This window comes from Pristis pectinata, chromosome 20 (genome assembly GCF_009764475.1).
Source record: "Pristis pectinata isolate sPriPec2 chromosome 20, sPriPec2.1.pri, whole genome shotgun sequence".
NCBI classification, from domain to species: Eukaryota; Metazoa; Chordata; class Chondrichthyes; order Rhinopristiformes; family Pristidae; genus Pristis; species Pristis pectinata.
In genome coordinates, this window is record NC_067424.1 from 34940876 (window position 1) to 34964770 (window position 23895).

At 44.5% G+C, this 23895-nt stretch overlaps 1 protein-coding gene across 2 annotated transcripts in view; it reads right to left on the minus strand.

The window, feature by feature from the left end:
- The window catches only part of LOC127580979 (BTB/POZ domain-containing protein KCTD20-like), a 60620-nt gene extending 38439 nt beyond the window's left edge, over positions 1-22181 (minus strand). Inside the window, exons 1-2 of one of the 2 annotated variants that reach the window (XM_052035011.1) lie at positions 22131-22181; positions 17939-18075 (exon numbers count right to left, since the gene is read on the minus strand). In XM_052035011.1, coding sequence (XP_051890971.1) covers positions 17939-18021 — 83 coding nt within the window. In that variant the 5' untranslated portion in view covers positions 18022-18075; positions 22131-22181. Of the gene's footprint in view, positions 1-17920; positions 18076-22130 lie in introns of both variants that reach the window. The other variant, XM_052035010.1, reaches the window with a different exon arrangement.
- Between the last annotated feature and the right edge of the window lie 1714 nt (positions 22182-23895).

Consider the following 23895-nt stretch of genomic DNA (forward strand, 5'->3'; position numbering starts at 1 on the left):
AAATAGAATGGAACAATTTTAATTGGCTGCAGAGTCGCACGATGTATACATCTTTGAAGGCAAGAGGGCTGTTATACAAAAACCACAGGAAATATAGGCACAGAAATTCACTTGCCTTTTTGTTCTATGGGGATTCAATTGAGATATGAAATCAATTACAAAGCACATTTGCAACATTCTGGCACATAATGCATGTGACTTTGAAGCGCATAATATTCTACATGTTACACACTTATGCAAGAAGCACAGAGTGCACGTGATTTTAATTGTTATGCAACAGCTAAATGATGCAGACATTTTTTTGTTCCAGAAATATCCGGTAGTGGATCATGCACAGGAAAGCTCACCTCAACTCCCATGGTCAGGAGTACATTTTTGCTATGACATTTAGGTTAACAGCGCCAAAACCCAGGTTCAATCAAGGCCGACACTCTGACATTCAATAAAATCTGACTCTAGAAACAAGGTATATTTGACGTTTAACTAACTTTATCTAACTTTGTCCTTGGTCAACTAAAATGTATTTTTTAAAATTTGCTTCATGCTGAAAAATGCATGACACCATCTAGTCAATTACTTATAATCTGTTTTTGGGAACTTAGAGTCATACTTGTGAGCCCTGGAGGTTGGGATGTTAGGCTGACTTCCTGACAGGGAAATGATGACACTGGAAGTGTTTATAAACTTTTTTTGTTGCCATGCTTTAAGGAACCAGTTTTACAACTTGCCATTGTAGAATGCAAACTAATTATTTCTAGGTTTCCTGTTTGATCACTGAACCCTGCTGCAAAATATGAGCAACTTTCAGGAAAATAAAACCAGAGTTGTCCTGTGCATGCCCTAGTCTAATTGAGAGAGACCAGTAAAAAACCAAGATGGAAAAACTTACTTCCGTTTTATCACTAAGTAGTGATGAAACGAGTCCGTCCAACCAGAGAAATCCTAAGGACTCTCAGGTCGTCACAGATCTCCGCCTGGAGTACAGAATATAGAATGGAACCCTTCCTTTGCCAATGTAGAGTAGCACAGTGGTACAACTCAAAGAGATGCTGCTTCACAGCTCCAACAACTCAGGTTCAATCCTTACCTCAGGTCTGGAGTCTGTATGTCCTCCCCGTGACCATGCGCATTTCCTCTGGGTCCTCCGGTTTCCTCCCATATGCCAAAGATGTGCGGATTGAAAGGCTAATAGCCTCTATAAATTGCCTCTAGTGTTAAAGGTGAGTGTTAGAGTCCAGGGGTGGGAGAGGATAGGAATGTGGAAGAATAAAATAGGATCAGTGAAGGATTAGTGTGGATGGGTGCATGATAGAGCAGATTGAGTGGGCTCAAGGGCCTGTTTCCATGCTGTATGATTCCATAATTTAAAAGCCAGAGCAGCAGTTTGCAATCATACATAGGTGCTTAAAATGCTCATGGTTTCTGGGCTCACATCAGGGACATCACTGAACTGAAACATAACCTCATTCATTTGCATTCTCAGTGTTACCTATCTATTACACTACCACCGTCCCACTCGCCATCCCTCAACCAATAAGAAAGGAAGCTGTTCTAGTTTCAAGCGTAACCAAGGCGTCAAGTCATCAGGTGCTGAAATTACAGCTGAACATTCAGAACTTTCCCTTTAGTTTGCACTTCCAGTGAGTTGGAGGAGGCCAAAGTAAAAACGTAGCTGTCCAAGAAGGGATTCCCGAAACATCTACAACACTGTGTTGACCCAAGTTTATACAGGCTAATATTTATTCTTCAACCAGCTTCATCAAAAACAAATGACTTGGCTGTCTTCACATAACTGTTGTGGTACCTCCTCTGCACATTTAGCCTCCCATGTTCCCAACATCATAACAGTGACATTGATTTCATGAATGGAGCTATGTACATAACAGCTCCTTTCTTTCTGGGAAAATTAATATTTTATAACCAGTGTAAAAGTAGAATTGTTATTCTAGAATACACTACGAGTAATGTTGAACAAGTTATTTCTACAGAGAATGCCTTACTCCATTTCTTTGAATCTTATGCCTGGGAGGAAGAGGAAACATTTGGAGCTAACTGGATATGCCCAAAGACGGTCTCTGAGATCAAAGGGCATGAAGAGCTTGCACCATTCCTGCTGTGTTCTCACCAAGCTCAACTGCCCTGGACCATACATTTGCCTCTCTTGGATGCCAGTGCTCTGCCTCCTGCCAGTGCACGAGGCAGAGCAGTCTGCAAGCAGCAACCTGGCCTCCAGTGGAGGAAACCAAGGTTGTGTCCCAAAGTTCATCCTGTCACAGCCTTTTCCACCGTTTCTAAATGCCACTGATGGAACAGACATTTACAGTTGAAAAACATTTAAAAGTAATAAATTCATTGATAAATACATTCAACATAAATTAAAAGTACTAATTACAATAAAAGCAAAAAAAACTACTTACCTTCATTTAGTAATGGCTGGCGACTCCATGCAAATGAATGGGCCTACACTAGACATGCCAGCAATCGGTGGCTTAAGCAAATAGCCAGCTAAAGCAACTCAGTTATCAGTCATTCATGCTTTAAAGATCACCTCTCACGCTTCTGAGCCAGGGTTTCCCATTTGCTCTTCAGAGGATACCCTGTCATCCCCAAATCAGTCTTATAAAGCACACTACACTGACTTCAAGGGATGTCCTTCCCCAGGTGTGGAGACAAGAACTACACACACATATGGTCATACAAAACCTTGTTCAAACCCTATTACAATAAAAGCCACATAACATTTGTCTTCCTAACTGCTTGCTATACCTGCACACATACTTCCCTTCTTCTCCTGAACCAGCACATGGAGATCCATTTGTTTCTCACCATTTCACAAAAGGAAGACCACTTTTCTATTTTCCCCAGTCAAAATGCACAAACTGACATTCACCCACATTACTTAAAATCTGCCACCTAGTTAACCTATGTCCTTCTGCAGACTTACGGTTTTCTTATAGCTCATTTGCCCTACCTTGTTTTGTACCAGAGACTGGATGAAAAGATGATGCAAGCTATCCAATTCATGTAAAAACAGTGAAGAGTTGATGCCAATATCTGTAACATGCCACTAATAAGACTGCCAGCCTGAAAAAGCACATAGATTCCTCATTTCTTGTCCCCAACTAATCCTCTTTCCCTGCAATTTGCCAAAAATCCCACAGGTCTTTGTTTTATCTAACAGGCCTTTGTGTGGTACTTGGATTGTCATCTTTTGAAAATCCAGATATACTACATCCACTACTTCCCCTTTATCTACCCTGCTAGTTGCATCATCAAAAAGCTCTTAAATTTATCCAACATTACCCTTCATGCAGCAGTTGACATGCAGAACTCACAACCAATGTGCATGCAGTCCATGCACCACGTGGAAAACTGCAAACCTTGCAAAACCTGCTCACTTTGCTTGCTTCATTCTCTCAAAGGGGGTTCTCTCTGTACGGAAAACCTCAATGACCTCTCATACAACACAGGAAAGGCAAACTGCAAGATGTTGTTTATCTCTCCAGCAGCAGCCTGGAAAAAAAATTGAAATGGAAGACTTGTATTTCTAAAGAATATTTCACATTTCTTGCAGAACATCCCAAACTGCTTTATAGCCAATGAAACTCTTTTCAAGCACAGTGACTATTATAATTTAGTAAGGAGCAAGACTCAGAAGTTCACAGTCAAGTCACCTTCATGAGGCCATAAACTTTCAGCTGTATCTTGCTGTAAAGTTATTATAGCTGCAGCAGTTAGCAGATTCCAGTGATATCCTCCTTAATGATGTTCTGACACCTTGCATATTGTTCATCACCAAGGTTTGGATACTTCGCAAATGGGCCCATTAGTCTCCAGCTGTCAGTCCCTCTCTCACTCCTTCCAGCAATTTGCCTTGCTCTGCAGTGTCTTGTAGTCATGCTCCATTCTAAAAAGGCCCATTATTTCATCATAATGAGAAGCTGCTGTTTGGTTAGAAGTCTTGAAATTAGAAAACTGTGCTTCAGTAGCTGTAGACTTTTGAAATTTGGAGCAACTGGAGGACATGGAAAATAGGCAGAAGTGTGGCGACTGCAAAAAGAAAGTAACGAGCAACTAATTCTACGTCACAGAGATTCTCTTTGAGTAGCACCAGTAGGGATCTGTACTGGTACTTTATGTATTTTAACTGTGCAAGGTTGAAAAGAGGTGTCAGCTAGAACAGGGAACTCTAGAGCAGCTGTGGTAGTCAGTGTTGCACTGTCACTGTTGTCACACCTGCCTGCTTGGCATGCTTCTGGAGAATGTTACATGTACAGGTGCTAATCTCTTTATCAAGCAGCATCCAGTGCTTTCACATCTGAACTGTATGGTGAGAATGTTATTCTGAAGTCCCACTTGTACCCTTGGCTGTGCGAAGCTCAATTCCTCACCCATGGCTTGTAAAGCTTTGGGGCAAAGGAGCCTTTCATCAGTTCACACCTGCAACTACTATAGACTACTCCATAAAGATTGACTGGTCAATAACTTTTTATCACTTTGCCATGCAAACACTATGATGGTTAAAGGTAAACTAGATGGATCTATGCAAGAATTCCTATGATCCTAATTATTTTTAGAAGGGGTCAAATCATTGATCCAAATTATGAATGGATATACTGCATGCAAAGTTTGTTAAATATCTCAACCTAGAAATATTGATCAAGGTTAAGGATCAACAGGGAATTCCATCTGGATCAGAAGGACGCACTTTGAAAGAAGCCTCAATGGCCCAGGTTTTGCAGGGAAGTGCCGCAGTTCTGCGAGACACTGTCAGAATTTCCACAGAGGCAGCAAGTTAAGGATTCCAATGCATGCACAAGCAAGGGTGAGCATCCTGCAATTTCCAGCTACTATTTGCCAGAAGTCCTAGCAATTCCCCACCATTTATAGCGATGAATATGCTTTAACAACTGTTAGGTTAGACCTAGTGCAGTTTGCAGCATCAATCGAAGAAGGTCCAGGCTTTAGTCAATTTCCATTTTTTAAAAAATATGGTTTTGATTTATTTTACATTTCTAATCATATTAAGTGTATTTAAATATATTTTAGGGTAATTTTTGAAATTTAATGGTTTGAACTTTCTTTTATACACTAGTGTAGTGGTTAGCGTAACACTTTACAGTGCCAGCGACCCGGGTTCAATTCCGGCCACTGTCTGTAAGGAGTTTGTACGTTCTCCCCATGTCTGCGTGGGTTTCCTCCGGGTGCTCCAGATTCCTCCCACATTCCAAAGACGTACGGGTTAGGAAGTTGTGGGCACGCTATGTTGGCGCCGGAAGTGTGGCGACACTTGCGGGCTGCCCCCAGAACACAATACGCAAAAGATGCATTTCACTGTGTGTTTTGATGTACCTGTGACTAATAAAGATATCTTAGCTCTTTTTGTTTAAAAATGTAAGGAACTGTCTTTTGGCAGATTTGTCAACAAACTGCACAAATCAAAGTTTTATTTCCCCCAGCATCTTTGTGGGTCAAAGTTATTCTGCTCTCTACCCCTTCCCTCTTCCCTAATCCCATGCTTTTATGTGCCAAAGACTCTCTCCTGATGATGGCGCCACCTTCAACATGCAAGTTACCCCAGGGATAGCTGCACAAGTGTAATCTCTTTTCAGTCAGCAGCAAGTGAACCACTGATTGCAAATTCTGGGCCAATACACAGGGGAATGGCTTTCAAAGGGGAAGTTAATGTACAAGGGAAATGGGCTGTTTTGTGAATGCTGGGCTCTTACAAGGAAAGGCTTTAGGGTCTGGGTTCCAAAGAGATTGAGATTCGTTGGGACAGTTAATATTTTAGAGGGACTGGCTTTGCTGAGTTAGATTGGCCACTGAGGTTAGGGTTTCTGAAAAAAAATTAATATATTAGAGAGATGGATGTTGAAGGGAAAGTTTCTTGGTTTTCAATGAGAGATTTATTGCATTCTAGAGGAAAGCTAATGTATTAGAGCATGCAGGCCCAAATGTTTGGTATTCATTTTTAGTTAAAAAAACATTTACTAAAACCATCTACTAAAAACCATTTTCAGTAGTTACTGTTGTGATGTAAACAATATTGCAACCAATCTGGACATAATCGGCTCTCATGAAGAGCAAAAGCACAAATGTCCAAATGATCTGTAATTGCGATGTTATGTGGAATTCCTGTTTTTCAAGAAGAGTGCCACAGAATCTTTTACATCCACTGAAGGGGCAAATGTGGTCTAGGTTTAAGACTTCATTTTTGAAAGTTACGCCTTTGCTTCTACACTGGAGTGACTACCAGTGCTTTAATTATATACCAGTATATACTTTTTTTCAGAAACCCTAACCTCAGTGGCCAATCTAACTCGGCAAAGCCAGTATACAGAACACTGTATACTTGAGTCTCTGGAATGGGGCTCGAGTCCTGAACCCTTCAGAGAGGGGCAAGTATTGGCACTGATTATGGCTGAATGCTAAATCTTAAGACTCTTACTTTTAAATGATGATTTAAACAAGACTCCACCCTCTTGGCCAGTAGCCCAAAATCAAACTAAGTGTACTGTTGTTAACAATTACCGTGCACCCTAACAGGCAACAGTAAATCACCAGACGCACAAAAGGAAGATGTTACAATAAAATAATTCGTAATTACTGGGGGGGGGGGGAGGTTTACAGCTGGATGCACCAGACTATACTGTATACATTGACTTTTCCCCCCCACTACATTCAGGAGAACAATGAGAACATGTGGAAAGAATCCTTGCAAAGAAGAAACCTGCTAGACAGGCTTGCAGCAATTGACCAATCACTGTAAACAGAATGCCAGCCTCTATCTCTTGTCCCTTGTGCCTGCAGGTATTTCTAACTATGATACTTCTCCATTTCCTTTTGACCATTCTGGGGATTTAAGCAAAGCCCTGGTGCAGCATAATCGTAAACAGAAGTGGAAGAATAAGCACTATCTATATAGGACCAAATGCAGTTACTGTTCTGTGCTGACCTGTGTTGGCTGTTGAAACTGAGAGTGGCAGTCGAGGCAGAAACAATCAGTACCTCAGGGCTCTGGCAGAAAGGGAGTGGGAGAGGAATTGGCCTGGGTTCCGACTCATGACTCAGGCCTGTTTGTGTGTCAGGTGGACAGAACTGGTGGTGCTCGCCAAGCTGAAACAGTCTGCTGAAACTTGCTCATCCTTCAGCTTGAGCATGGCAAAGGGCAATTTGGACAAGGTGCTCGCGCTTCAAACGCCATACTTATTTGGCTCAGTCCTTCTGTGAAAGGGAGGAAGGGTGGGGAATGAAACTGTGCCCTTTCATACATTCATATAAAACTTGTATTTAAAATAGCAAATGGCAAACACCCAGAGTGCTTCAGAGGCTGGACCACATGGCCAACTATTGGGCCTCATATCCCCTGTTATTCTGTGCAACCCTAAAGATCAAACTAAATCTAACAGGTAAAGTAATATTGGGGTAGACAGCTAAATACTTAGCCAGGGATACAAGTTTAAATGCATCTAAAAGGAGGAGAGGTAGACTGGCAAAGGTTTAGAGAGGGAATTTTGGAACTGAGGGGTGTGGTAACCAAAGGCCTGGCTGCGGGGGTGAAAATCAAGACCATCAGTAACGGAGGTAACTCAGGGAATTACGTGGTTGGAGGAAATTAGAGTTTGTCAAGGATGAAGTCATGAAGGGTTTTGAAATTAAGGAAGGGAATTCTTAATTTGAGGTGTTTTAGGTTGGCCAGTGAGGACAAGTGTGCTGGGTACACATGCTCTGCCCGTTTTGAACCCATTAATTCTGATAAACATTACAGTCCATTGGGTTCTATGTCTTTAATATCCTTGTCTGGAATACAGTTCTTCAAGCCTCGATTGCTTTATAGAGATTTATCCAACTGACTATTCTAAGCATTAACTGCCTCTCATAACATTCTGGATCCATCTCAATTCCTTGTATGGTACAAAACTGGAATCATAAATTCCTTTACACCACTAATGTTAACTTTGCCTGGAAACTTCCAAAGGAAAGCATTTATGCATTTGTTTAATGAGGGAAAACTTTTTCTTTTTCCATCAAGTACATTGAGTACTTTAAAAGAAGAAGGTCAAAGTACAGATGTAAAAATACCAACTTGACTGAAATGACTTGTATTTCCCTGCCTACAAAATGAATGATTCATTTTCAATAACCACATTTAACCAGCCAGCAGGGCAGAAACTAGATCTTATGCATCATTAAGTATTTCACTCACCTGAATGCTTCCACGGTTAAGTATTAAATAACAAAAATCTGAAATAAATAACTTGTTGGTTGCAGAGCCTGTAACCCTTACCGTGCTAAATACATATTCTGTAGAGCAAGTGATCCCTATCCTGCTGGTATTTCTGTGGCTGCACAGCAAACAATGCTAACTTGCTGACTAGTACTTTGAATAGTTACAGTGCAAGTAATCATTAGCCTGCTGAAACGTAACTGTGAGGTTATGTAGCAAGTTGCCTGCACCCTGCTAAGGACACATTCTTTACAGCCACACAGCATTTACATAGGATACAAGCAGCACAGATAGTAGAGCTGCTGCCTCACAGCTCCAGGGACCCAGGTTCAATCCTGACCTCTGGTGTTGTCTGGAGTTTGGATTTCTCCCCAGCTGCTCCAGTTTCTTCCCACGTCCCAAAGAAGTGAAGGTTGGTCGGTTAACTGAGTGTTACAAATTGCCCCTAGAATGGAGGCGAGTGGTAGAACCTTGGGGGGAGGGAAGTGGGTGGTTGTTGATGGGAATGCAGGGGAAATAAAATGGGATTAGTACAAGTGGGTGCTTGATGGTCAGCAGGAACTAGATGGGCTGAAAAGCCTGTTTCCCTGCTGCATGAATCTATGACCCTTTGCAAAGAACAGCATTCCGTCCAATCAGTCCATGACATTTACACTTCTCTCAAGCCTCCAACCATCTTTTCTCATCCAAATTCAGTCAGCATAACCCCACTGTTCCCATCTGATCTCCTTTGAAATCCATCTATACTGCTCACTTGGATCACTTATTATGATAGCAAATTCCACATCTCACCACTTTTCAGTTAGGCTTCTTCTGAATGCCATACTGGATCGCTTGGTATTGATGGCCCCAGTTGTGTTCTTCCCCATATGCGGGAACATTCTCCCTGTATCCATTGTATCAAAACCTTACCATTTTAGAAACACAGCCTTCTCTTCTCAAGAGAACAAAGACCCAGTCCATCCATCTCTTCCTGGCGTGTATACCCTCATTTCTGTTATCACCTTTGTGAATTTTTTCTGCACCCTCTCCTGTGCCTCTATATGCCTTTTATAATGTAGCAATCACAACTACATGCAGTACTGTGGTCTAAACAAGATTCAACATGGGTTTAGCACAACCTCCTTACTTTTCAATTCTATCCCTAATGCATGGTTTCCTTTCTTTATAGTCTTGGTAACCCGTGGCTCAACTTTTAGTGACTGATATTTGTATTCTCAGACCTCTTTGTCCCTCTACCTTACATTCACACCTTCCAAGTAGGAAGTCGTTTCTGTATTCTTCTTACTGAAATATATACCTTGCATTTATCTGTCGCTTGCCTATTCTACAAGATTATTAATGTCCTCTTGTAACACATTGCGATCTTGCCAAGTATTGACTTTTCTCTCACCTCAATTTAGAAATTATAGTCTTGATTACAAAGACTAAATTGTTAATGTAAATTGTGAACAGCAGTGGCCCAGCACTGCCCTTAGCAGAACACCACGCCCCATCATTCAAGGATAGGTTTAACCATGTCTTAAAGGGGGAGTGGCAGAGGATTAGAGAGGAAATTCTGGAATTTGGGACTAGATGGCTGAAACCAATTGCCCGTACTGCAATGAGGAAAATCAGGACTAATGGGCTGTACCAGAGAACAGTGATGGGCCCCAGCTGTTCACAATCTATACCAATAATTTTGATTAGGGAAGTGGGAATATACATCCACGTTTGTTAATGACACAAAATTAGGTAGCAGTGTGGTCAGCGAGGATGCAGGGAGGCTTCAGTGGGAAAGCAACTAGTTCAGTGAATAGGCAAGGCCATGGCAGATAGAATACAACATTCATTTGGGTAGAAAGGCAGAGTGTTCACATTAAACGGAAGGAGGCTGAAGGGTGTTGGTGTTCAGAGGGACCAAGGTGCCCTTGTATGATGAATCACTGAAAGTTAACATGCAGATACAGCTAGCAATTAAAATGCTGACCTTTACTGCAAAAGGATTTGAGTACAAGGATCTTGGCCCAATTACACAGGCCACATCCAGAATATTCATGTATAGGTCTGATCTCACTACTTAACAAAGGTCATATTTGTACTACAGAGAGCCCAGGGAAGGTCCACCAAGTTGATTCCTGGGAAGACAGGTTTGTTGTACAAGGACAAATTAGGCAAACTAGGCCTGTACTCTCCAGAGTCTAGAAGAATGCGAGGTGACCCCATTGAAAGGTACTAAAATACTTACAGGGCTTGACAGGGTAGGTGTGGAGTTGATGTTCTCACTTGCTGAGGTGTCTAGAACCAAGGGTCAGTTTCAAAATAAGCAGTCAGGCATTGAGGAGCAAGATGAGAATGAGGGCAGGGAAACTTTGGAATTCTCTGCCCAATAGAATTGCTGGTGATTGATACTGTTAGATTTTTAGATATCAAGGAATAAGAGATATGCAATTAGTGTATTATTAGTTATGGGTAAGTGGTGCTGAGCCAAAAGATCTGCTATGACCTTACTGAATGGCAGAGCAAGAGGAGGGCCGAATGGCCTACTTCTGCTTCTATTTTTTTGTTCATTACTACCACTCTCTGCCTTCCATCTTGAAATAGCTAACAATCCAATCTGCTTCAACTTAACCCTCTCCCTCCTGAATAAACAGTAACATACTGTTACTCTGCAAACAATCTTTATCCTATTACTGACAACTACACAGGCAGTATTCTTTATTCTGAACAATTTGCATTCCTTCCTGAACAAACAGAAGCTCGGTGCAATAAACTCCAGTAATTATCTTCAGGTTTAGACTGAATGGAAGAGAGAATTTAACATGGTTCTCAGAAAATCTGTTTAAAACTTCCCAGAACAAAAGAAACCAAAATTCCCAATGATTAATAAAACTTCCAAACATTGCAAAATGAATCCCAGCATTTCCTCGCAACATGAAATGGTTCCGAGTGATACTCAGTAATTCATATCAATTCCCAGAGGTTCCCAAAATTCCAGTGATTCTTAATGGCTATCCGAATGAGTCCCCATAATTCTTTGTACTTTCCAATAATCCCCAATGACTCTGCATTATCACAGAAACTCCCAACCAATCCTAGCGACTGCAAACCATTACCAATGACAACATAGTATTTAGAAACATAGAAAAACCTACAGCACAATTCAGGCCCTTCGGCCCACAAAGCTGTGCCGAACATGTCCCTACCCTAGAAATTACTAGGCTTACCCATAGCCCTCTATTTTACTCATCTCCATGTACCTATCCAACAGTCTCTTAAAAGACCCTATCATATCCACCTCCACCACCGTTGCCGGCAGCCCATTCCATGCACTCACCACTCTCTGAGTAAAAAACTTACCCCTGACATTGCCTCTATACCTACTCCCCAGCACCTTAAACCTATGTCCTCTTGTGGCCACCATTTCAGCCCTGGGGAAAAGCCTCCGACTAACCACCCAATAAATGCCTCTCATCATCTTATACACCACTATCAGGTCCCCCCTCATCCTCTGTCGCTCCAAGGAGAAAAGGCCAAGTTCCCTCCACCTGCTTTCATAAGGCATGCTCCACATTCCAGGCAGCATCCTTGTAAATCTCCTCTGCACCCTTTCTATGGCTTCCACATCCTTCCTGTAGTGAGGCGACCAGTACTGAGCACAGTACTCCAAAGTGGGGTCTGACCAGGGTCCAATATAGCTGCAACAATACCTCCTGGCTCCTAAATTCAATTCCACGATTGATGAAGGATTGATTCTCAATGATCCCAACAATCCTCTGCAATGCAGACTGATTCCTATTCCCTTTCTAGTGGATGCAAAACCCCTCTAAGATATTGACAGATGTTCAAAGCTCATGAGACACACAATGGGTCCTGCACAGTCATCAGAAGGACAACCACTTCCTACTTCAGGGTCACTACAAAGTCCCATTGCTAAGTTCTGCCTCCTCAATACCAATCAGAGATCAAGCCGAATGCTTGTCTGCTTGGTGTTGTACCCAACCCAGAGATGTGGTGCTACCAGTTTTTTTGTTTACAATTCAAAGCATAGATGCGAGGAGAGTGTCAATATGGGCACCAGGTCTTTTTTAATTCTAAACTTCCTTACGACATACGAGGAGACCATTCGGCCCATTGAGTCTAATCTGACTCACAGAACAATTCCTTTTCCCCACTTAAGTTTCCCTGCAACCTCTTCTCCCCACAATACCAGCAACTTCCCACAGATTCTGCAACCTTCACACATTAGGGGCAATTTACAGCGGCCCATTAACCCACCAACCCACGTCTTTGGGATGCAAGAGCAAACCGGAGCACCCAGAAACACATGAGGTCACAGGCAGAACGTTCAAACTCTGCACAGAAGGCAATGGAAACCAGGATTGGACCCAGGTCACTGTGAGGCAGCAGCTCTTCCAGCTGAGCCACTGTACTGTCGTTCATCCTTGGAAAATAGATATCACTTTTGAGATTGAATCCCTCTGCATAGGCAGCCCCTTGATGTTTTGTTGTATTAAAAATCTACACTATGAAGTACAAGACATTTTATTGCATCTCCCACAGTCTACATTGGCACAATGGGCTTTGCTTTGCCATCTACTGGTAGAAATCATCAATTGCAGAGTCCTGGCCTCGTCCACAAAACAAGTCAGGACTGTGATGGAACTTAGAAGGCCAACTTTGTACTTCAAATGCAAGGGGCAGTTAGTGGGCGAGGCTTGTAGTACCTCACCAGGAAGGATTCTAGTGGGTCAAATATTTGAAATTAAGTCTCAATTCATTTGGAGGTAAGCAGGAAGCTGACTCACAAATGACACACTGGGTATTTGTCTGTCAAATGACACACTGGGCATTTGTCTGTCAAATGACACACTGGGCATTTGTCTGTCAAATGATTCTGGGCAGATGTCCCAAGATAATTTCCAGGACTCCATCCCTGTAGATTATATAGCACAATAAATGCCTGAGGCTGATATCGTGCAGGGAAGTTAATTTCTCTTAAATACAGGATGTCCCATCCAATATGGGACTGCTAACAACCTGATTCCTCCCATAAAAAACAGAATGCTGGAAGAACTCAGCTGGTCAAGCAGCATATGTGGGGGCAAAAGGTGCAAGTTGACGTTTCAGGTCAAGACCCTGCATCGGGACTAGGAGGGAAGAGGAAAGGTTGCCAACATACAGCAGTCCAAGGGAGGGTTGGGACAGAGGCTGGTAGGTGACAGGTGGAATCAGATGGGTTGGGGATGATGGGCAGAAGGAACCAAACAAGAACATAACAGCACAGTACTGGCCCTTCAGCCCACGACGTTGTGCCAACACTATCCTGCTCTAAGATCTATCTAACCCTTCTCTCCCACATAGCCCTCCAGTTTTCTATCATTCATGTGCCTATCTAAGAGTCTCTTAAATGTCCCTAATGTATCTGCCCCCACAACCTCTGCCGGCAGTGCGTTCCACGCACCCACCACTCTCTGTGTAAAAAACTTACCCCTGACATCCCCCCATACCTTCCTCCAATCACCTTAAAATTACGCCCCCTCGTTAGCCATTGTCGCCCTGGGAAAAAGTCTCTGACTGTCCACTCGATCTATGCCTCTTATCATCTTGTGCACCTCTATCAAGTCACCCCTCCTTTCCTCCTTCTCTCCAAAGAGAAAAGTCCTAGCTTGCTCAGCCTATCCTCATAAGACATGCTCTCCAATCCGGGCAGCATCCTGGTAAATCTCCTCTGCACCCTCTCTAAAGCTTCCACATCCTTCCTATTATGAGGCGACCAGAACTGAACACAATACTCCAAGTGTGGTCTAACCGGAGTTCTATAGAGCTGCAACATTACCTGGTGGCTCTTGAACTCAATACCCCGACTAATGAAGGCCAACATACCATACACCTTCTTAACAACCCTATCAACCTGCACAGCAATCTTGAGGGGTCTATGGATGTGGACCCCAAGATCCCTCTGTTCCACCACACTGCTAAGAATCCTGCCATTCCAAAGTGTATCACTTCACACTTATCCAGGTTGAACTCCATCTGCCACTTCTCACCCCAGCTGTTGTAACAATGTCCTGTTGTAACCCACAGCAACCTTCTACACTATCCACACCACCAACCTTTGTGTCATCTCCAAACTTCCTTACCTTCCACATACTCATCCAAATCATTTATATAATAAAATCACGAAGAACAGGGGTCCCAGAACAGATCCCTGCGGAACACCACTGGTCACTGACCTCCGGTCAGAATACTCTCCATCTACACTCACCCTCTGTCTTCTAAGGGCGAGCCAATTCTGAATCCACACAGCCAAGTTTCCCTGGATCCCATGCCTCCTAACTTTCTGAATGAGCCTTCCATGAGGAACCTTATCAAATGCCTTACTGAAATCCATGTACACCACATCCACTGCTCTATCTTCATCAATGTGCTTTGTCACATCCTCAAATAATTCAATCAGGCTATTGAGGCATGACCTGCCCCTCACAAAGTCATGCTGACTGTCCCTAATCAGCCTATGCTTCTCCAGATGCTTATAGATCCTGTCTCTAAGAATCTTCTCCAGTAATTTGCCCACGACTGAAGTAAGACTCACAGGTCTGTAATTCCCAGAGTTATCCCTATTCCCCTTCTTGAACAAATGAACAACATTTGCCACCCTCCAATCATCTGGCACTACTCCTGTGGCCAGTGAGAACACAAAGATCATCACCAAAGGCACAGCAATCTCTTCCCTCACGTCCCATAATGACCTTGGATATATCCCGTCCGGCCCCGATGACTTATCTATCCTGATGTTTTTCAAAAGTTCTAGCACATCCTCTTTCCTCACGTTGACATGCCCTAGCATATCAGTCTGTCATACGCCATCCTCACAAACGTCAAGGTCTCTCTCACTGGTGAATGCTGAAGCAAAGTATTCATTAAGGACCTCCCCTACCTCTTCCGACTCCAGGCACGTTTCTTCGTTTATCGCTGATCAGTCCTACCTTCACTCTAGTCATCCTCCTATTCTTCACATACGTGTAGAACACCTTGGGGTTTTCCTTAATCCTACTCGCCAAGGACTTCTCGTACCCCCTTTTAGCTCTCCTAAGTCCATTCTTAAGCTCCCTCCTGGCTACCTTGTAACTCTTCAGAGCCCTGTCTGATCCATGCTTTCTAAGCCTCAGGTAAGCTTCTTTCTTCCTCTTGACAAGATATTCTACATCTCTTGTCAACCATGGTTCCTTCACTCTACCATCCTTACCCTGCCTCAATGGGACAAACCTATCCAGAACCCCATACAAGTACTCCCTAAATAACCACCACATTTCTGTTGTGCACTTCCTCAAGAACAAAGGACATCTATTCCCAATTTATGCTCCCTAGTTCCTGCCTAATAGCATCATAATTTCCCCTCCCCCAGTTAAATATTTTCCCATATCATCTGCTCCTATCCCTCTCCAAGGCTATAGTAAAGGTTAAGGAATTATGGTCTCCAAAATGCTCTCCCACTGAGAGATCTGAGACCTGATCAGGCTCATTGCCTAGTACCAGGTCCAGTATAGCCTCTCCTCTAGTTGGCATGTCCACATACTGTGTCAGGAATCCTTTCTGGACACACCTAACAAACTCTGCTCCATCTATCCCCTTTACACTAAGGAGGTGCCAATCAATATTAGGGAAGTTGAAACCACCCATAACAACAACTCTGTTATTTTTGCACCTTCCAAAATCTGCCTCCCAATCTGCTCCTCAGCATCTCTGCTGCTATTGGAGGGTCTGTAGAATATTCCCAATAGAGTGATCGCTCCCTTCCTGTTTCTGACTTCCACCCACACTGACTCAGTAGACAATCCCTCCAGGACATCCTCCCTTTCTACAGCTGTGATACTGTCCCTAATCAGCAAAGCCTCTCCCCCACCTCTTTTGTCTCCCTTCCTGTCCCTTTTGAAACATCTAAAGCCCAGAATATCCAGCAGCCATTCCTGCCCTTGTGACAGCCAAGTCTCTGTAATAGCCACAACATCGTAGAGGATAGGAGTGGTCAGGACTGGGGGGGTGGTGAAGCATCCTATACCAGGTTACATCCTGGTGAATTTCCTCTCTGCACTCTCTCCAGTGCAATCACGTCCTTACAAGACTGACAGTTCTCCAACAGGCAGTGGATACAAGAAAATGATTGAACTGAACCTTCTGGTGCATCCTAACTTTAGTACAACCTCCTAACGAAACAGCCACAGACTACAGGAGTGGGAAGTGATTCTCAGAAAACTGGAACAGAGTTAGACTCAGCACATAGATAAGTGATCAATTCCTAACGCTCCATAATCCATTAAAAAAAATATGAATGGGTGATTCTAGAGCAACAAAAACCTCAGTGACCAACACAAAATACCCATCATTGGGATATATCCACTAGCAGTAAAACTGATAATCCAGCATCTGACTATTGGGAAATCCTGATGATCCAGCATCTGGCTCACTTATTAATGAGAGCCAGGGGGGGCAAGTGGGATTTGCAGCAGCAGCTAGGGCCACAGACTGGGGCCGGGTATGTGGCCAGACACAGGTTGGGATCTGGACCACCAAGGGTCAGGAATGTGGGGAGGTTCATGGATGGAACAGAGATCCGGAACACTTGTATATTTTCTAGTCGCTTTAAACTGACTAGGCTCACTGGAAAATTTATTACACCACTTTGTAAGTGTAAAAAAGTTAAATAAAATTGAGAACATCCAACAGTCTGGAATGTCTGACAGTCTGGCACCAAAATTGAAAGGTGTCAGATTATCCAAGTTTTATTATACTTAAATGCACATAGTCACATGAACACAAAGTAAAATCCTCATTGGAATTGGTAACACACCTTTAAGGCTGTGTTACCACCGTCTCCACCAGCCCTATAATAAAAACAGAAAATATGGGAAACTCTCAGGAGGTCAGGCAGCATCAGAGAAAGAGTCTATGACCTGAGATGTTAACTCTGTGTCTCTCTTCACAGATGTTGCCTGACCCACTGACTGTTTTCCAGTGTTTTCAGATGTCCAGCATCTGCAGTTTTATTTTCATCCACCAGTTCTGTGTTGGACTGCGAAGGGGAAGAGTGGTGAGGGCACGGGTACCCACAGGAAAAGGAACTACACAGCATGAAGGAGAAGGCTTTCTGGTTAGCGTTAAGCTTTGTGGTTTTATTTTAGAGTTAAAATATTTTAAACATTAACGGGCAGCACAGTGGTGTAGCTAGTGGAGCTGCTGCCTCACAGCTCCAAGGTACGGGTTTGGTCCTGACCTCCAGTACTGTCTGTGTGGAGTTTGCACACTCTATAATTGCATGTTTCTTCCGGATGGTCCAGCTTCCTCCCATATCCCAAAAATGGCCATATTGGTAGGTTAATTGGCCACTGTAAATTGGCCTAAGTGTGTTGGTGAGTGGTAGAATCTGGGGGGGGGAGGTGGGTTCATGGGAAGAATTAGTGGAAAAACTGGTGGTTGGCATAGACACAGTGGGCTGAAGGGCCTGTTTCTATGCTGTATTTCTCCATTTGCCCATTAGTCAATACAGCATTAGAATTCCATTATACATCTATCACCGAGGTTGCTGGGGATAAAGTATTGTCAGGGTGAAGGTTGTGGAGTGGAAAAGTCTCCAAGGTCAGTGCCTGTTTTACAACAAAAGTTTATCTCCTTTTGATGAACGCTGCCCTCTTCTTGCATCAAGCTGCTTACCTGGCGTGTCTGGAGTACCTGCACTGGCGACGAATCACCTCCCTGGCCCAGGATTCTCGCTCACTGCCGTCACTGTCACTGAACCAAGACTCTTCAGTCATCCCCTCACACTACCAGCAGGCAAAAGATTCCAACAGGTCCCATTCACACAGCACCTGCAGGTACAAAGCACATAGGCATTTCAGACACCCACAGTTTAGTTAACAGCAGCATCCTGCCTTTCTGGTATGCAAGAAGAAAATGCACCAAGACAAGTGCTGAGCAAAAGCACAGAGATTAGGAATCAAATACCTCAAAGGGATGAACTTTATGCAGATGCAAAGAGGTAGAGCAGTGGGGGGGGGGGGGGTGGAGGAGGGAGATCTAAAGGAGGCACAGCTCCCAGTGGTTGGGATGGGGATAGGAATGGGGATTGATAAACTGAACCTTATTCAAGATATCTTTATTAGTCACATGTACATCGAAACACACAGTGAAATGCATCTTTTGCGTAGAGTGTTCTGGGGGCAGCCCGCAAGTGTCATCATGCTTCCGGCGCCAACATAGTATGCCCACAATTTCCTAACCCGTATGTTTTTGGAATGTGGGAGGAAACCCATGCAGGTATGGGGAGAATGTACAGACTCCTTACAGACAGTAGCTGGAATTGAACCCAGGTCGCTGGCACTGTAAAGTGTTACGCTAACTGCTACACTCCTGCCAGCTGAACTCAGGGCAGTTGGATGACCTTGGCAAGGTCAGTAGCTGTTATCTATTGAGACGTGGGGAAGGACTACAGTTTAGGGTTCTTCTACCACAGGAGAGGGAAGGGCAGGATCAGGCAAGAAAGCCCCTTAAATATTGTAAATACGGGATTGGGGTAGTCCCCCAGGGAGCCACATGAGTGACATCGGTGCTGTGTTTTTTTATATAAAAAGGTAACACTAATGATTGATCCGTACACGAATGTAAAGGTTTGCGCTGTTTTATTGTTGTATATAGTTTTTTGTTATGATGAATAAAGTTTATTTTGGAATTAAAAAAACTGAGACAACAACATTGAAACAGGCCCTTCAGTCCACTGGGTCTGCCCCAACCATCAACCTCTCATTTACATTAATCCTACACTAACCCAATGCTTTTATTCTCCCCACATTCAACTCCTCCCAGATTCTACCACTCACCAATGGTAATTTATAGTGGCCAAGAAATCTACCAACTCACACAGCTGCCTGGTGCCTTGACAGGGACCATGCACACGACAGGTGCTGTTAAATACAAAGTTCCAGGATTCTGACCCACTATACAGCCAGAATAGAATGCTGCAAGCTAGTAGAATGATAATCTTCAATCTATAGCAGCTCACTAGGCTCTGCACCTAGGATCAGAAAATTTTAAGAATATATTGCAAAATTCAGCACCTGTTGATAATTCTCCACCTCTTAGAATGAAGATATACGAGATTTTCTAATATGTACTCACTCCGTGTGCCAGGAGCAGTGAAGATTTAAAAAAAAATCTTTTAATCTTCTGCTTTTCTTTAAAGTTAATGAGGATATGACATTTCCTCATTGACAGCAAAGACTAGAAGTGCAGAAGAGAAGATAAGGTGACTCCGCACCGGTGGGTGGTTGAGACCAAATGAGTTTTAAAAGCCATGGGTTGAAGATCATGCCTCTCTGCAAAGATGGGGAAAACATGACTTTGGGTGCTGGTACAAAATTGGTTCAAAGGAATTTTATATACACGCTTTTTTTTGTTTTAAAATGTAAAATGAGTCCATGTCATTAAGTCACGGAGAGATTCAACACAAAAAAAGGCCATTCAGCCCACCAAGTCCACACCAAGTTTCAAGTCTCATTACGCTGATCCTATTTTATTCTCCCTACTTTCCCATGAACTCCCCCCAGATTGTGCCACTTACCTACACACGAGGCCCAATAAACTACCAAATCACACATCTTTTGGATGTGCGAGCACATGGAGGAAACCCATGCAGTCACAGGGAGAACGTGCAAACTCCACACAGACAGCGCCCAAGGTCAGGATTGAACCCAGGTCTCTGGAGCTGATAGGCAGCAACTCTACCAGCTGTGCCACCCAAAATGAGCAGGTAGGAACCACGACTGGGAGGTTTGCAATAACGTATTGTTTCTAAAACAAGGGGGGCAGGGGTCAATGGCTGATTAACAGAACCAACAGAGGAACATTAAACAAACTTATTACAAATTTGTCCAGAAACAATGACATGAGTATCTGGGATTTTATATTATCTCATATTTGACTGCAAGAAGAAAAAAAACACTTTCATTTCTAAAGCAGTTTTACAGCCCAGTCACCTCAAAGCATTTTGCAGCCAAGGAAATACTCTGGAAGGACAATGCTGTTGTACTGCAGGAAATGCAGTGGCTAATTTACACCTAGCAACCTCTAAGCAGCAACATGATGGTGACCAGATGATCAGTTTGGTTGACATTGATTAGTGGAGAAATATGAACTCAAAACACAGACGATAACACTCAGCTCTTCTTCAGGAGTGCCTCATGGGCTCTTGAGTTCACCCAAGAGGACAGACAGGGTTTGCACCAGATGTTAACTCAGATTTTTTTTTTACTTGGGTCTCTGCTCCACAACACTGAAGCAGATATCTGCTACTGAACCTATCACTTAAAGTGAAGCACAAGATGCATAATGTTTCAATTTAAACCGACTGAATTGATTTCAACTTAAATAAATTAAGTAGCTGAACCATCTAAAAGAATAGCACAGACAAGTTACCATCTTAACTCTTCCCTTTTAAATCCCTGTTCAGGGATAAAACACAACAACAGAAGAATACGTCAAAATAAGAAGTGTATTTAGCACGCAGGTGCCTAATTCCCTATTACAGCATGACTGACAGTCCCAGGGCAGATTGTCAGTATAGATGAACTTATTCTTGATTCTGGGTCTCTTCCCCCTCCCCACTTGGTTCTCCTCTCTAGTCACCTACCCCTCCATTCACATCTCCCTCCTCAATCCACCAAAGCCCCATGCATGTCACTAGTTCCCTCACATCATAGGGCCCTCCCAGCCCACCTCCTCAGAGTCACAGGACCCCCCCTTACCCTTCCCTCCAAGTCACAGGGCGCTCCCTGTGTTATTATGTAGTTATATTAAAGAACTACAGTTCCCAGCAGGCAATGCAAGGGGGTCATATGAGGGAAACAAGAAGTGGCTGTAAAAAGAGAGGGAAAGCAAGTCACTGGGGCGTTGGTTAATAAAATGCACAGATGTTAAACCCACGTGAATTTTGTCTCTTGATGAAGAACAAACATAACACTCCCAGCCCACCCCCTCAAAGTCACAGGGCCCTCCCAGCCCACCTTACCCTTCCCTTCTAGTCACAGGGCCCTCCCAGCCCACCTTACCCTTCCCTTCTAGTCACAGGGCCCTCCCAGCCCACCTTACCCTTCCCTTCTAGTCACAGGGCCCTCCCAGCCCACCTTACCCTTCCCTTCTAGTCACAGGGCCCTCCCAGCCCACCTTACCCTTCCCTTCTAGTCACAGGACCCTCCCAGCCCACCTTACCCTTCCCTTCTAGTCACAGGACCCTCCCAGCCCACCTTACCCTTCCCTTCTAGTCACAGGACCCTCCCAGCCCACCTTACCCTTCCCTTCTAGTCACAGGACCCTCCCAGCCCACCTTACCCTTCTAGTCACAGGACCCTCCCAGCCCACCTTACCCTTCCCTTCTAGTCACAGGACCCTCCCAGCCCACCTTACCCTTCCCTTCTAGTCACAGGACCCTCCCAGCCCACCTTACCCTTCCCTTCTAGTCACAGGACCCTCCCATCCTAAACCCCCCACCCCACCCCACCCCAAGTCACCAGGCTGTGCTCCCCGCTCCAATCACCGGATCCCCAACCCCCAGCGCCGATTCCCCGCACCTCCCACACACCGCAGTCTAGGCTCCAATTCCTCTGCAGGACCAGCACTCTCCTCCCCATCCACACCTGCCACTGCCCCCGGTCCTGACCACTCCCATCCTGCTGGGCTGGGCCTCCTCCTCTCCCTGCTCCCTGCTGCCCATCTCCGGCCCTGGCACCCTCCCACCCCAGTCTGCATCACCTGCCCTCACCACGGGGCCCTCCCTCCATCTCCCCCTCACTGCAGCCAACTGACCGCGGGGCCACTCTCATTTACCTCCCCCCCCCCCCCCCGGGCTCAAGCTCCGCTGCGGGTTACTCACGCCGCGCCTGCCGCAGCCCCATCGCTCCTCCTCCGCCTCGGGCCGGCCGCAAAAGTGGGGCACAGCGCCGCCCGCGGCCGGGAGGAGCGGGGGTCGCAGCGCCGCCCGCGGCCGGGAGGAGCGGGGGTCGCAGCGCCGCCCGCGGCCGGGAGGAGCAGTGAATCACAGCAGCCCTTCGTTGGCCTTGGTGTCTTGGGAGGACTGACTCAGTGATTGAGGCTGCTCCCTGTGCTTCGTAGTTGGGGAAGCCCCTCCTCCAGTCACTGAGAGAAGGAGATGGAGGAGGATTTTGGTAATAACTCTTCCTGTGGCAAGCAGCAGGGAGCTCTCTTTGTAGTTACCACAGTTGAGTTGTCTCCTTTGTTGAAGTTGACCACAGTTACAGTGCCTCAGAGGACCCGTGGCACATCCCAGATGTGGGGAATGAGGTTGTGAATTTGTGACTAAATTTCTTTGAGGCAAATTTTAAAACTTCAGCAGAGAAATCATCTGCTTGTTTTTCAGTTGGCAAAGAACCTTGGTGGTGTAGGCAGTATGTAGGCAAAGCTTGCGTATCCATACATTGGGAGAGCGGGCTCCAAATCATGGATGACTCGTTCACTGAAGCATACAAGAAAATAGACCTGCTTAATGTCTGCGAGAAAATGTCCTCCATCAATCTGTCCCCTTCTGACAATAAAGGTCAACATGGACTATTTCCCATATCCTGGGAGCTAACTCTCAGCCAAGACAGTTATCAAATGTCGAAATTCACCATTGCCCTCAGTGAGCCAGTGTAGTCTTTGGCCATCCGAGGAAAAGATTGTTTGAAGATCAGGATCTCAAACCTGGCACAAAGCTCATGGCCCACTAGGGCAGTAGTAATCCCTACTTCTGTATGCTTCTGTGACATAGACAACCTACAGCAGGGACCTCAAAGTACTGGGGAGATACCACCAATGCTGTCTCTGCAAATCCATTGACAAGGTAAGCAAACCAACATCAGAATCCTGAGGCCAGCATCCTGAGCATAGTGGCCCTAATTACGCCGTGGTGGACAGCACACATAGTTTGCACGATTGGCACCAGACTCTCTGTTCAAAGCAATTGGTTACCAGGTGCTGAGAGGAAAGGGTTCAAGAATATTCTAAAACACTCCTTCACAAAAATGCATCATCCTCACCGATCCCTCCCTCATGATCGCTCAAAGTGGGGAAGGAGCACTCAGGATGGCATTGATGACCTGGACTCCATCTGTCAGGAGCAGACAGAAGCTCAACATAAGCAATGGAAAGAGCACTCTACTCCCCAAACTATGCACCCCCCAGCGCTGTGAAGCACCTCCTGCTCACCTGTAGAAGAGCCTACAAGTCCCAGATTGGCATCCTCAGCTCCCTCAGAACCCAGGGAACTGGAGTGCAAGCAAGTCTACCTCAACCCTGAGGGACTGCCTAAGAAGTGCAATCACAGCCCATCAGACCATTGTTGCTCGTCCTTGGATCATTGCTTATCCACAGAACATTTGCCATTTTGATCCCTCTTCTGTTAAGCTCTCCAAAATCTTTTTTTTTAGTATACCATTTCCCTTGCCTGCTTGTTTTGCTATAGCCTTATCAATGCTTACAAATGTATTTAAGCAATAAAGCTAATTTTCTTATAAGCAAATTTCTTATAAGCATTACCTACAATCACGGCGTTGGATCCAAAGATTGAGGATAAACATCTTTGACTTCAAGGTGTTATGGCAACTCTGACTAGATTTGTAAATTACCATCATTGAATACCT